At 45.4% G+C, this 14158-nt stretch overlaps 1 protein-coding gene across 2 annotated transcripts in view; it reads left to right on the forward strand.

Annotated features, from left to right (window-relative positions):
* Nucleotides 1–14158, forward strand: part of LOC141100321 (adhesion G protein-coupled receptor E3-like) — a 119201-nt gene that overhangs the window by 62102 nt on the left and 42941 nt on the right. Inside the window, exons 5-7 of one of the 2 annotated variants that reach the window (XM_073588712.1) lie at nucleotides 7943–8071; nucleotides 8736–8819; nucleotides 10720–10899. In XM_073588712.1, coding sequence (XP_073444813.1) covers nucleotides 7943–8071; nucleotides 8736–8819; nucleotides 10720–10899 — 393 coding nt within the window. The remainder of the gene's footprint in view (nucleotides 1–7942; nucleotides 8072–8735; nucleotides 8820–10719; nucleotides 10900–14158) is intronic. The other variant, XM_073588713.1, reaches the window with a different exon arrangement.

The following is a 14158-nucleotide window of genomic DNA, read 5'->3' on the forward strand; positions in this document are numbered from 1 at the left end:
AAGGCTGATGCATTGTCCAGATCCTTTCTTGCTGGCGATACAGAGGAGGAGCCCAAGCACATCATGGACCTTTCCAAGATCATCACGGTGGCACCACTCAGTCTGTCTGCTCTACCTCCGGCTAAGACCTTCGTCCCTGAGAACAACAGGAGGCGACTCTTGCGCTGGGGTCATGCCTCCAAAATTGCAGGTCATGTTGGGTCAAAAAGACTCTCCTTCTCGTGTCCCGCTACTACTGGTGTCCCACTCTTCTTCAAGATGTTCGAAGTTTTTTAGCTTCTTGCCCCTCCTGTGCCAAGAACAAAGTTCCCAGGCAATTACCTTCTGGTCTCTTGCATCCGCTTCCAGTCCCTTCGGCTCCGTGGCAGCACGTTGCTATGGACTTTATTACTGATCTGCCTCGCTCTTCGGGCTGCACCGTCATCTTCGTCGTGGTGGATAGATTCTCCAAGATGGTTCATTTCATCTCTCTTCCCGGCTTACCCTCGGCACCCGAATTGGCGAAGGTTTTCATTCATCATATTTTTCATCTTCATGGTCTCTCTCAGCATATCATCTCGGACAGGGGAGTTCAGTTCACGTCCCGGTTCTGGAGGGCACTCTGCAGATCCATGAACATCACGCTGGATTTCTCCTCCGCCTATCACCCACAGACCAACGGCCAAGCAGAGCGTACTAACCAAATTTTGGTGAATTACCTCCATCACTTCTCCAACGCTCATCAGAACGACTGGTCAGACTTACTCTCATGGGCTAAATTTACATATAACAATCACTCCAGCGAATCTTCTTCCATGTCTCCCTTCTTTATCGTATACGGGCAACATCCAAGTGTACTCCTGCCGGTCCCTCCTGTCTCGGGTGTGCCGGCTGCTGATCTTCTGTCTGGGGAGTTTTCCAGGATCTGGCAGGAGACCAAGACAGCTCTCGAACAAGCATGTGTAAGGATGAAAAAGCACGCAGACAAAAGGCGCTTGGACCCACCTCTCTATCATCCTGGCGATAGAGTGTGGTTTTCTTCCAAATTCATCCACCTGAAGATTCCTTCGCACAAATTGGGTCCCCGGTACTTTGGACCCTTCGAGATCTTGTCTCGCATCAACGACGTCTCTTACAAGTTAAAGCTCCCCGCCTCGCTCCATATCCCCAATTCGTTCCATGTTTCTCTTCTGAAACTAGTGGTTCTCAACCAATTCCATGCCTCTACTACTCGTTCCCCACGGCCTATTTCCGCTGATGATGTCTTTGAGGTTAAAGACATTCTCGCCATGAAAAGGCTAAGAGGGAGAACCTTTTTCCTGGTGGACTGGAAGGGTTTTGGCTCGAAGGAAAGATCTTGGGAGCCTTGGGAGAACATCCAGTCTCCTCTGGTTTTGGCATGATTTCTTTCCTGTCTTGGGAGGGGGGCGCGTATGGAGGGGGGTACTGTCACGCCGCTGCCGCGCGCACCACCGCCGCCCGTGTCCCGTCATACTCATCGGGACACAGGCGGCGTCCCCGCCCTCTCTCCACAGCCTGCAGCAACGTCTGCTTCCTGTCAGGCTCGTGCGCACAGCCGGCGCTACCGCGCACACCGCACTCTGTGAGACCGGTCACCCCCCCCCGGCTCACTATAGGCTGTGGAGGACCCTGACCCTGGAAACACCGCCGCACTTGCCCTTATCAGGCCGCCCCTTCCTCCTGGCATTGCCTGATCGTCACTTGTGCTAAGCGAGTGATCCTAGCCCCACGCCTACCTGTCACCTCCGTCCTTCCTGCCGCTCTTCCCTGCTTCCTATCACCTCCGCCCTGATTGATGCTCTCCATTTTGTCTCTCCCAGTGCTCGCCTGCCCGTATCTACCTCCGGCCTGAGTTCCTGTGGCTCACCTTACCTTCCAGCCTGTGTCTCCGTCCAGCCTGTGTCTCCATTCAGCCCGTGTCTCTGTATACCAGCCATGCCAGCCTGTGTCTCCGTCCTCTTCATCTTCCGTGGTTCCAGTCTTGCACGTCCGTCCGTCTGCCTCTCCAGTCCCCTGCTGTGTCTCCTGTGTCCGCCCCGGGTAGCGGCTGCCACGGTAATAGTTTCCCCTGGGCCTGTCCCTAACGCTCCCTGTATAGGGGGTGGTCCACCTGGCCTGCTCGCCCAGGGGAGGTTGGTTGTCGCGGTCCAGTGGGTTCACCCTTTGGAATCCTAACAGCAAAAGAGGTAAAAAAACACACAATATTTCTCATCTTTCCACAGAGATGCACATTGTGCTCAGTGTCTGCCTGTGAACTGCTATTCCTTGTCTGAGGGCATCGCGAGCTTGAGAACGTTCTCCTGCTTACGGTGCCATTAGACAGATCCACAGCCAATCAACTCACTTCACCTTTCTGGCGGCACATTGAGAAATTCTCACGGTGATCTGCTGTGAAGTCACTGAGCTTGAACTGTGGTGACCTCATCACTGACTTTTTCCCAAGGTGCTGAGGTCATGGCAGTTCATCCCTGCTGGGAACGCAGCCTCAGTGACCGGAGGTAACATCGATGTCACCACCGGTCACTGATGCTGCACTCGCAGCAGCTCATTCACCAGTGGTTCTCAGTCTGAACGGTCGCATCTTGACACTGTCGAGGTTGAAAACTATTAATCCCCAAGACATGAATTACAGCATGGGACAGAACGACTGACAGGTGAGGAATATTGTTTTTTTTATTTTAGCTTTATTACAGGATAACGAGGGCTTCAGTGGAATTAGGTGTTAGGTGAGTATAACTGAGTGTGCTATTTTTAAATAAAATGGAAAACTGTGTTTAGTCTTATTTCTAATGAAGGACTTTATTCTTGCTGTGTCTTTATTTACCATGTAACTATAGGATTAGTAACGGATAGGTGTCTTATAGACACCTCTACATTACTAATCCGTGGGCTTGATGTCACTTGACAATACAAAGGTGACATCAACCCCACAAATATGAACTCCACTTGCCACCTCTAAAGGGCAATTAGGAGGAGCTGGGCAAAGCGCCAAAATTGGACCATCTAATGCACCTTTTCTGGGCAGCAGTGGGCTGCTATTTTTGCGCTGGGGGGTCAATATCCATGGCCCCTTATCAGCCTAAGAATACCAGCCCCCAACTGTGAGCTTTAGCAAGGCTAGTTGTCAATAATGGGGGGACCTCATGACATTTTTTTAATTATTCATTTAAATAATTAAAAAATATGGTGTGGGGACCGCTCTATTCTTGATAACCAGCCTTGCTGAAGCTGACAGCTGAGGGCCTCCAGCTGTGAATCTTGCCTGGCTTGTGATCAAAAATACAGGAGAACCCACGCAGGTTATTTTTGAAATTGTTTATTTACAGTGCAGGATCGGCTGATGAATACTCCCATACACGGCTCCTGCTCTCACTGTTATTAGCGGCAGCAGGTGTCAGCTGATGGGAGCTGTAGTCTCAATCACTGACACCAGTGCCTGTAGGTAAACTTTATACCTCAGACCACAGCTGAGTGCTCATGCTGTCTTCTGACAGCGTGGGAACAACGGCTCTCTAACTGGTAGGAATTATTTCACTGCTGATCAGAAGCGCTACGCCAGTGTTTGCCACGCTGTCATACAGCATGGAAAACACCGGCTTTTGTGCTGTGTATGTTCGGCTATATTCGGTGATTAAATCGGTGAATATTGCAAATTCGGTGATCGTGAGATGAACCGAATATTGAAATATTCGCTCATCTCTAATATTACATCCCCTAAAGCATCTGTCTGAAGTATTAGGGTATATCTTACACAGTTTTATGGAGGCGTATTATGTTCTGAGCTGCAATTTGATAGATATTTTGATTAGAGAAGTTTGATTACTGCCTCTTGACAAGTTTTCACAGCAGTAAGACCAGGTCTCACTAGGTAGCACAAAACCCAGATCTTCTTCCCATTGAGTCATATATTCCATTTTCTTGTTCTTAGAGTAAAGTAGGGAGGTAGTCCCAAGTCCAAAAGGGTCATAAAGGCATTTTTGTTTGAAAGTTGTAAAGATAGGTGTATTCAAGTCACCTGAGTTTTTTCTAGCGAAATGTAAAACTTGGTTGATGCGCATTAATTCTGTCAAGGGTGGGTCGTATTTTTGAATGAACTCTGGCCTAGTCATAACAGTATTAGCTGGTGATCAGAGATGTTTCGAGTAATCTTTTTAGATAACCATCACTTGAATGAATTGACTTCTAGGCCAGGAATAGGATTGTAAAGTAGAGATAATAGTGGGGAGGGATTTGATTGTAATTGAAAACGGAACCTCAGTTTTTTCCTTAAAGACAGGGTGTGGGGTATATGGGGCCACCCTCGCCATGTTACGATATATTGGGTTTGCTGACCACAAAAGCCCTGTAACAGAAAATGGAGATTCTAAATTTACCCATCTGGGCATATTGGAGATGGAGGAGACTGTTGTCAGTTGAGCCATTTGAGCTGCTTTGTAAACCGCGGGTACTTTAACCAAAATTCAATAGCCTCTTATAGGCCTACTAGATGGTGGCCCGATTCTAACGCATAGGGTATTCTAGAATATATATGCAGTTTATTTTTGAAGATTTAATAATAATAATGCAATAATGCACCCCCCAATCCTGATATGTATGGTTTTCTCACCCCCAATCCTGATATGCATGCTACCCCTCAACCCCCTATCCTGGTATGCATGGTCCTCTCACCCCCCAATCCTGGTATGCATGGTCCTCTCACCCCCCAATCCTGGTATGCATGGTCCTCTCACCCCTCTTTCCTGGTATGCATGGTCCTCTTACCCCCCTTTCGGGGTATGCATGGTCCCCTCACCCCCCAATCCTTGTATGCATGGTCCTCTCACCCCTCTTTTCTGGTATGCATGGTCCTCTTACCCCCCTTTCGGGGTATGCATGGTCCCCTCACCCCCCAATCCTGGTATGCATGGTCCCCTCACCCCCCTTTCCTGGTATGCATGGTCCCCTCACCCCCCAATCCTGGTATGCATGGTCCCCTCACCCCCCAATCCTGGTATGCATGGTCCCCTCACCCCCCAATCCTGGTATACATGGCTCCCTCACCCCCCTTTCCTGGTATGCATGGTCCCCTCACCCCCCTTTCCTGGTATGCATGGTCCTCTCACCACCCAATCCTGGTATGCATGGTCCCCTCACCCCCAATCCTGATATGCATGGTCTCCTCACCCCCCTTTCCTGGTATGCATGGTCCCCTCACCCCCCTTTCCTGCTATGCATGGTCCCCTCACCCCCCTTTCGTGGTATGCATGGTCCCCTCACCCCCCAATCCTGGTATGCATGGTCCCCTCACCCCTCAATCCTGGTATGCATGGTCCCCTCACCCCCCAATCCTGGTATGCATGGTATCCTCACCCCCCTTTCTTGGTATGCATGGTCCCCTCACCCCCCAATCCTGGTATGCATGGTCCCCTCACCCCCCGATTCTGTTATGCATGGTCCCCTCAACCCCCTATCCTGGTATGCATGGTCCCCTCACCCCCCATTCCTGGTATGCATGGTTCCCTCACCCCCCAATCCTGGTATGCATGGTCCCCTCACCCCCCCAATCCTGGTATGCATGGTATCCTCACCCCCCTTTCCTGGTATGCATGGTCCCCTCACCCCCCAATCCTGGTATGCATGGTCCCCTCACCCCCCTATCCTGGTATGCATGGTCCCCTCACCCCCCGATCCTGTTATGCATGGTCCCCTCAACCCCCTATCCTGGTATGCATGGTCCCCTCACCCCCCAATCCTAGTATGCATGGTATCCTCACCCCCCCTTTCCTGGTATGCATGGTCCCCTCACCCCCCAATCGTGGTATGCATGGTCCCCTCACCCCCCAATCCTGGTATGCATGGTCCCCTCACCCCCCGATCCTGTTATGCATGGTCCCCTCAACCCCCTATCCTGGTATACATGGTCCCCTCACCCCCCAATCCTGGTATGCATGGTATCCTCACCCCCCTTTCCTGGTATGCATGGTATCCTCACCCCCCTTTCCTGGTACGCATGGTTCCCTCACCCCCCTTTCCTGGTATGCATGGTCCCCTCACCCCCCTTTCCTGGTATGCATGGTCCTCTCACCCCCCAATCCTGGTATGCATGGTCCCCTCACCCCCAATCCTGATATGCATGGTCTCCTCACCCCCCTTTCCTGGTATGCATGGTCCCCTCACCCCCCTTTCCTGGTATGCATGGTCCCCTCACCCCCCTTTCGTGGTATGCATGGTCCCCTCACCCCCCAATCCTGGTATGCATGGTCCCCTCACCCCTCAATCCTGGTATGCATGGTCCCCTCACCCCCCAATCCTGGTATGCATGGTATCCTCACCCCCCTTTCTTGGTATGCATGGTCCCCTCACCCCCCAATCCTGGTATGCATGGTCCCCTCACCCCCCGATCCTGTTATGCATGGTCCCCTCAACCCCCTATCCTGGTATGCATGGACCCCTCACCCCCCATTCCTGGTATGCATGGTCCCCTCACCCCCCCAATCCTGGTATGTATGGTATCCTCACCCCCCTTTCCTGGTATGCATGGTCCCCTCACCCCCCAATCCTGGTATGCATGGTCCCCTCACCCCCCAATCCTGGTATGCATGGTCCCCTCACCCCCCAATCCTGGTATGCCTGGTCCCCTCACCCCCCGATCCTGTTATGCATGGTCCCCTCAACCCCCTATCCTGGTATGCATGGTCCCCTCACCCCCCTTTCCTGGTATGCATGGTCCCCTCACCCCCCAATCCTGGTATGCATGGTATCCTCACCCACCTTTCCTGGTATTCTTGGTCCCCTCACCCCCCAATCCTGGTATGCATGGTATCCTCACCCCCCTTTCCTGGTATGCATGGTCCCCTCACCCCCCAATCCTGGTATGCATGGTCCCCTCACCCCCCAATCCTAGTATGCATGGTTCCCTCACCCCCCTTTCCTGGTATGCATGGTCCCCTCACCCCCCAATCCTGGTATGCATGGTATCCTCACCCCCCTTTCCTGGTATGCATGGTCCCCTCACCCACCAATCCTGGTATGCATGGTCCCCTCACCCCCCAATCCTAGTATGCATGGTTCCCTCACCCCCCTTTCCTGGTATGCATGGTTCCCTCACCCCCCTTTCCTGGTATGCATGGTTCCCTCACCCCCCTTTCCGTGTAGCTGTGACCAATCAGCGTCGCGGCCCCCTGTCCGCGACCAATCAGCAATGCGGGTGCGCCCCCCCCGCTCTCCTCTCCCCCCCCCGCTCTCCTCTCCTCTCGACCAATCAGCGGCATGCGCAGCTTACTGTTACAAACAGCTGCGCCTGTCGCTGATTGGTTGCGGCCTGGCGGAGGCCTGGCGGCCGTGACCAATCAGCGGCCTGCGATTACGGTTACAGACAGACACGATAAGGCGTTTATATATATATAGATGAAATTTTTGAGTTCAAGTTAAATGTGTAACACTGGTCTCAATCTGGTCTAAATGTCACCATGCTCAACACACTAAAAACCTTTGATTTAGAGGAACAATAAAGATTTCATTCTTTGGACTTTTTTCAATACCCCCCATTTTTGGTTTTTCTAATTTAATTTTTCACAAGTTTTTAAAATTTTGATAATAAACGATATTTGTTTCTGCTTATTTTAGTTGGACACTGCGCCCCCTTTACGTTATTAGATAATTTCTTTCGTCTCTAATTGAAAAAAAAATTAGCAGTCACTGGTGATGAATGCACAGTGTCTTGGGAGCACACCATGTGGGAATCATTATGGGGCAACATGAATGAATGTCTTTAAGCCGTGCTCAGTTTAGGGAACTCTTATTGCTGCAGATGAGGAGCCTAGAGGAATGGTGGCTCTAAACGTGCACAAAGATTAGAATTGGGTATTTGGAAAATCCCTTTAAAGGGAACCTATCAGGTGAGACAGTTTAACTCTGAGTCTGTCCAAAATTAATTTTAATATACCGTAATTGTTTCTGGCAGATAAATGCAGGAATGACTCCGATTGTCCTGCTCGAGCCTCTTGTCATTCACAAGCCTGCCACTGCAATGATATTTGCACAGGACAAATTAACTGTGTTACTCTAGTAAAACTGGATGAAGTATGTGCAGGTAAGAAAAGTGTTTAAATTAAAGGTATTTTCTGGAACAGGAAAGATGTATATCTTTGTACCGTGTTAGCCAGTAGATAGAAAAATATTCAGGATTGAAAGTCCTCAGTAGTTGATACCTTTTAATGGCTAACTGAAAAGATGGTAACACATTGCAAGCTTTCGAGACTACTCAGGTCTCTTCATCAGGCTAGACTAATACAAAATCTGAAGAGTCACATATTTATGCACAATACAGCCTAGAAAAAATCTTATCTATTGCATTTTTTCTAGGCTGTATTGTGCATAAATATGTGACTTCAGATTTTGTATTAGTCTAGCCTGATGAAGAGACCTGAGTAGTCTCGAAAGCTTGCAATGTGTTACCATCTTTTCAGTTAGCCATTAAAAGGTATCAACTACTGAGGACTCTCAATCCTGAATATTTTTCAGGTATTTTCTGGGATTCAGGGATTTTCTCTTGATGTTCTGTCTTTAGTATAGTCCATAAATGTATGACCCAAGCCCCCCCCCACCAACCAAGAGAACCAATGGGCCCCAGTGTGCATTCGAGTGCTGACACTCCTTCATTGTGCTCAATGGTGGGACCGTGCTACAAACGATCATGCATTATTGGCTATGCTAAGAAACGTACTTAAAAATATTTCTTAAATTGTCTTCATCAGTCCCAAGTACCACCACTAGTCCATTGCTGACATCATATAGGACCATGGGAGGCGTGCGTACAGTATTTCCGACAACACAACCAGGTGAGTATTGCATAATAGTCATCAACTTAGTGTGAGATGTTAGTCAAGTCCTTGATTTTTGAAGTTGGTGAGATTCTAAATACAATATGAATTTAGGGTTTCTCGGATTTTACTTAAATGGGCATTTGATATACCTACCTTTTATGAAAAATCATAAATCATCAGACCAGTGGTGGTCAGAGACCCAACACTCGCACCATACAGTTGTTAATAGCTCCAATGGCGGAAGGATATAAACATTGAACAGTGCTGCCATTCAATATGTAGCAGACACTACAGTGTACTGCAGAACAGCTTCTATTCAGCAGCGACTGACTATTACATGTTGAATAGAGCTTCGCAGTTCAGTGTTTCCATCCGGCCGTCACTATAAACAGCTGGAAGGTCCGAGTGTTGGGTGTCAGAACCACAGCGATCTGTTCACCTATCATAAGGGTAGGTCCTCAACATCAAAAGCCCAGAATACGCCTATAATATTAAAAATTCATATAATTTCCCTATTTATTTCTAATCTAATTGAACATACCAACCTATGCTGGTGTTTGTAATGCATTATCCGCTATCATTAATAACATAATGACATTGTCATAGAAGCAACAAGGCACTCTCTCAAATAATATGAAGCAGGTGCACAAGTAGGGTTTCCAGCCCACGTAGTAGAATAAAGGAACTTGGCACTCAAATGGCAAATGGAGTAAATCTTTTGTTTTATTTGCATCCAGACTATGCGTGTTAAACGCTTTCGATCTGATAATGGATCTTCATCAGAACTTCTCTAAAAGAACATCTGTATTTTGCTATATATAAGGGGAAGCAATGCGTTTGGCATAGCGACCTAAGTCGCTTATTTTGTGGCGCTGCTTCCTCTGGCCCTGGCATCCTCCATTTCAGCGGTTACTTCGCGAGTTTCCTGGCGTCCTCCACTTCAGCGGTCATACCGCAATCTATTTGGGCCAGAGGAAGCAGCGCCACAAAATAAGCGACTTAGGTCACTATACCAAACGCATTGCTTCCCCTAAAAGATGTTCTTTTAGAGAGGTTCTGATGAAGATCCATTATCGGATCGAAAACGTTTAACACGCATAGTCTGGATGCAAATAAAACAAAAGATTTACTCCATTTGCCATTTGAGTGCCAAGTTCCTTTATTCTTCCATAATGACATTGTCAATAATAAAAAAAAGAATGATTATCCTTTCTAGAGGGGTTACATGTCAAATGAAAAAGAAAATGCTATACTCCACTGCTAGTCATATTATCCGGTAATAAAATACTGTTAAATCTCACATTAGAACACCATTTCTTCTTGAATTAAATACTGTAAAGGAAGTATTTATCTAAAACAGTGCCAATCTTGTCAATGGGCTGTGTCTGGTGTTGCAGTTTAGTCATATAAAAACAGATCTCAATTTTTCATTTTTCTAATTGCCGATCTGCTGCCATAGTCATTATCTATTGTCATGACCAAAAGACCTTCTTTTGGCTCATTCAAGTGTAGATGAACAGGCGACATCAATCCTTTTTCTTAGCTAGATGGAACCTTGGATGTTTATCCCCTTGCCCCTAGAGGATTATCTGTCCTAAGATGACTACTGACACCAAGATCTGGGCTTGGTCCTCGGACTATGGAAAAAAAAGTTTCCATCCTTGACTCTGGGACATCTTGCATCTCTTCAATGGAATTTTTGTGGATGGTTATATTAGAACACTCCCACCTGTCAATGAGTAGAGATCTCTAGACTTCAATTGAACTTTATTTTTATATTTTTCCCGTGGAAACTGATTTGGTGGAGATATTCTTTTATTGGGAAGTTAATGGTAAACATGGCATATGGAGTATCAAAACTTAATTTCCTAAGATTTTATTAAAACCTCTTCATCAGCCCCAATCTCCACCACAGGTCCATTGCTAACACCGAGTGTGAACATGGAAACATCTACCACAGCGTATACGCATCAGAGGGTGAGAGAAACAACCCACTATACTCTAATAACCACATCACCAATACAGATACCAGTAACATCCCATATCATGCCTCCAAAAACCACAGAAGAACAAGGAACTCCAACACCACCACCAGGTGGGATATTCATAAGAGTCATTAATCCAATGTGAAGTTTCAGTTCTTGAAATTATTTATTCTATTCTTTACAATCTGGTGAAAAGTTAGATATTAGGCATCACATGACTTTATGATTTCTGGGATTCTGATTTTCTTAGTATTTAGAGTTTATACAATTATCACATTTCATTGATAATTCCTGATAAAAGGGCAAAACACACTGGGCTGTGCCGACCTGTGATGGACACTGATTTCTACCAACAATAAAGTAGGACTATTCACCATAGAAGACAACCAACATGGAAGTACTGTCCAAGCTAGATGAGGAAAGTGTTAAACGCTGTAGAAGAATGAAAAAAAATCCAATTCTGTTACTATTCTTACTTGGTGACTGGTATCGAAACGCAACTCCATAATTGCTTGTTTTCCAAACCGTGCCTGTCATATCCTTGTACCAGCACTCAATCGTCATTGTGTCTGACACCCCTCCATTCTGTTTTTATAAAGAAACTTTATCAAGAGCCCATACATTTGGCAGTTGCAGATTATGAATGTTAGGAGGTCAATAAGAAAGTACAACATGGTTTCCCATCGTCCATTTTTTAAACATAGTGGTGGCGATGATGTTACTGAGCAATGATGGAACAAACTGTTCATTTGACCAAAGCAAAAAATATTTTGTAGTTTATAGTTATTTCTGTAGAAAAACAAATCTCACTGGGGCTAGTAACCTACTTACTTGTTATATCAGCCGTTCAGAGGGAAATATTTACGGTATCCACTTGGGGATCAACCATTCCATGAAGCTATATTCTGGTATCAGGGAATTAAATGTGGCCATACATATGGGATTACACATCATACACATAACCAAGCAGAATATTACACTGACAAATAACTAAAAGCAGACGTGTAAGAATCTCCACCTCAGTATACAGACTACGTTATATATAGACAATGTTACCCATTCTTCGCATAAGTACGGAGTGACAAGAAGAATGATGGAAACACATAAAATATGGGGGAAAGAATAGGACGGCACCTTCAGAGCAGGATACGTTTTCAAATTTTGACAAATCCTAGGAGACCTTCTTAACAATTTTAACAGATGGGTCAGATGGATATTAAAATCCAATGTCCCGCCTGTCACTGTTCAGATGTTTTAACCTTCCCTTTGGAACATCACATCATAAGTCACTAAATAACCCAATGAGTGCGCCGTTGCTCACCCTGAACAACAGTTTTATTGCGGAAAAATGTCCCTCTAATATCCAACAGATACATGAAGAATGATCCAACATGGTGGTTATAAGCCCATGAGGATCTTTACTTATCATCCAGGATCCTGCCATTCATTAGCTGCCAGCAGGCTGCTTCTTCATCACTATCCCCTCTGCGTTTCCCATACATATGTACACTTGGTTCATCCCATGTGCTCTAAGTGCAGATTGGGGAGTGAACCGTAGCCAGATACCTTGTCTTGTTTGAGAACCACATAACCCTTCTTTTTTTTAATTCAACATGAGCAACCTTTTTAAATTCGACATTGGCCGAAATACATTAGATGGTGGTCCATTTGGTCAATACTAGTTTTGTATACATGAACACGTACTTCAAAGAAAGGGAAGAGCACTTATTGGGCAATGGGATATCAGATGGGGAGTAGAAAAAACCAGACATAAAATGTGAATGGCTGGAAGAATAACACCCTCAATCCCCCAATGGTGGCTCGCTCAATTCCATTCAATGAAAACGATCCTTTCCCTATTGAATCACTTCAGCATGCAGGGTTGTGTGCAGCAAATACTGCGTAGTTCTCCTGACACAGCATATGGCAAGTATCCCACAAGTGTTTGCATACTGTTACCGTAACAAGCTTCCTTTCTGGCGGCAGACTACGTGGTGTTATAAACCATAGAACTTCCTAAATTCAAAAATGAGAACTGATTTTTAGGAACTATTTTTAGTAAGGTTTGACAAAATGACCACGAGTGCAGTCCGTCTGAAAAAACACCCACAGTGTCTCCATTTATAGCACTCTCCTGATAAACATTGGCATTAGAAAGTCACTCTTAAAAATACATTCTTTTTTATCCAAAAACAGGACAACACCTTTGCACACACAACATAGAAAAAGATTTTCCAGCGTCTCCAGGAGATAAAATAACAATTGCTTTATTGAAAATATAAAATCTTCTTACCATCAAGTAAAAACAACATAAAGAGGCATATGGAGGGGAGCACTTTCCTACGCGTTTCACCCTGAAAGGGCTTAATCATGGAATGCGTAAAGGAGGTCTCCAAACAGATATTTAAGTGCAAAACATGTCAAGGAAACAGGTGATTCAATTAGGTGAAAAACACACCCATTACATTTAACATAGACAAAACCAAATTTGAAAAAAGTGTACAATGCATGGAAACCAACACATACGAAGGGTAAAAAAAAAACACCATTGTTTCATTCATTTACAATTTTCTTTCAAAGATATATATGTACAAATATATACCCTGTGTTAAGTACCCCTCGTATATCCAACTGTGAAAATGTCTAAGTTATTTACTGGAGAGGAAAAAAAAAAAAGACCACACATTTGAATGGCATGAACAAGAGAAAGAGATACCTAAGAATACTGCATGATTAGATCTCTCCTCTTGTTCATACCATGCGGTATTCTACTTCTACTACCAACTATTTAGATGTGACTTTGATTGGCGACCGCAATAAGATTGATATTCTTCCCTATCATAAAGAAACTGACTCTAATTCCATTTTACTAGCTAGCTCATGCCACCCTCCCCATACGGTGAAAAACATCCCCATTGGAGAATTAATCAGACTAAAGCATAATTGCTCCAGGTCTGATCTTCTCCAACATGAAACTAGCAAAGCTGTTGCTAGATTAAAACACAGGGGATATCCCAACTGGTGTTTGAATAGAGCTCAAAAAATAGTGAACCAAATTGACAGATCGGACCTTTTTCTAAATCATCACAAAAATAAACATAATATTAATCACCAATTAACTTTTTCTACCAATTTTTCTCCGCAATTTCAGGATATTGTAAAAATAATACAAAAACATTTACCTATTTTATTACAGGACAATCAACTTAGTCATATTCTAGAAAAAAATAAAATCAATTTTGTGGCGAAAAAAGCGCCCAATTTAGCCCACATCTTGTCACCTAGTCTAGTAGTCAGTAATAATAAAAAGAGCAATTCCAAAAATTGGTTATCATGCACTGGCTTTTTTGGCTGTGGGCACAATTTTTG

This window comes from Dendrobates tinctorius, unplaced genomic scaffold (genome assembly GCF_039654945.1).
Source record: "Dendrobates tinctorius isolate UK_male_01 unplaced genomic scaffold, ASM3965494v1 ptg000104l, whole genome shotgun sequence".
NCBI lineage: Eukaryota > Metazoa > Chordata > Amphibia > Anura > Dendrobatidae > Dendrobates > Dendrobates tinctorius.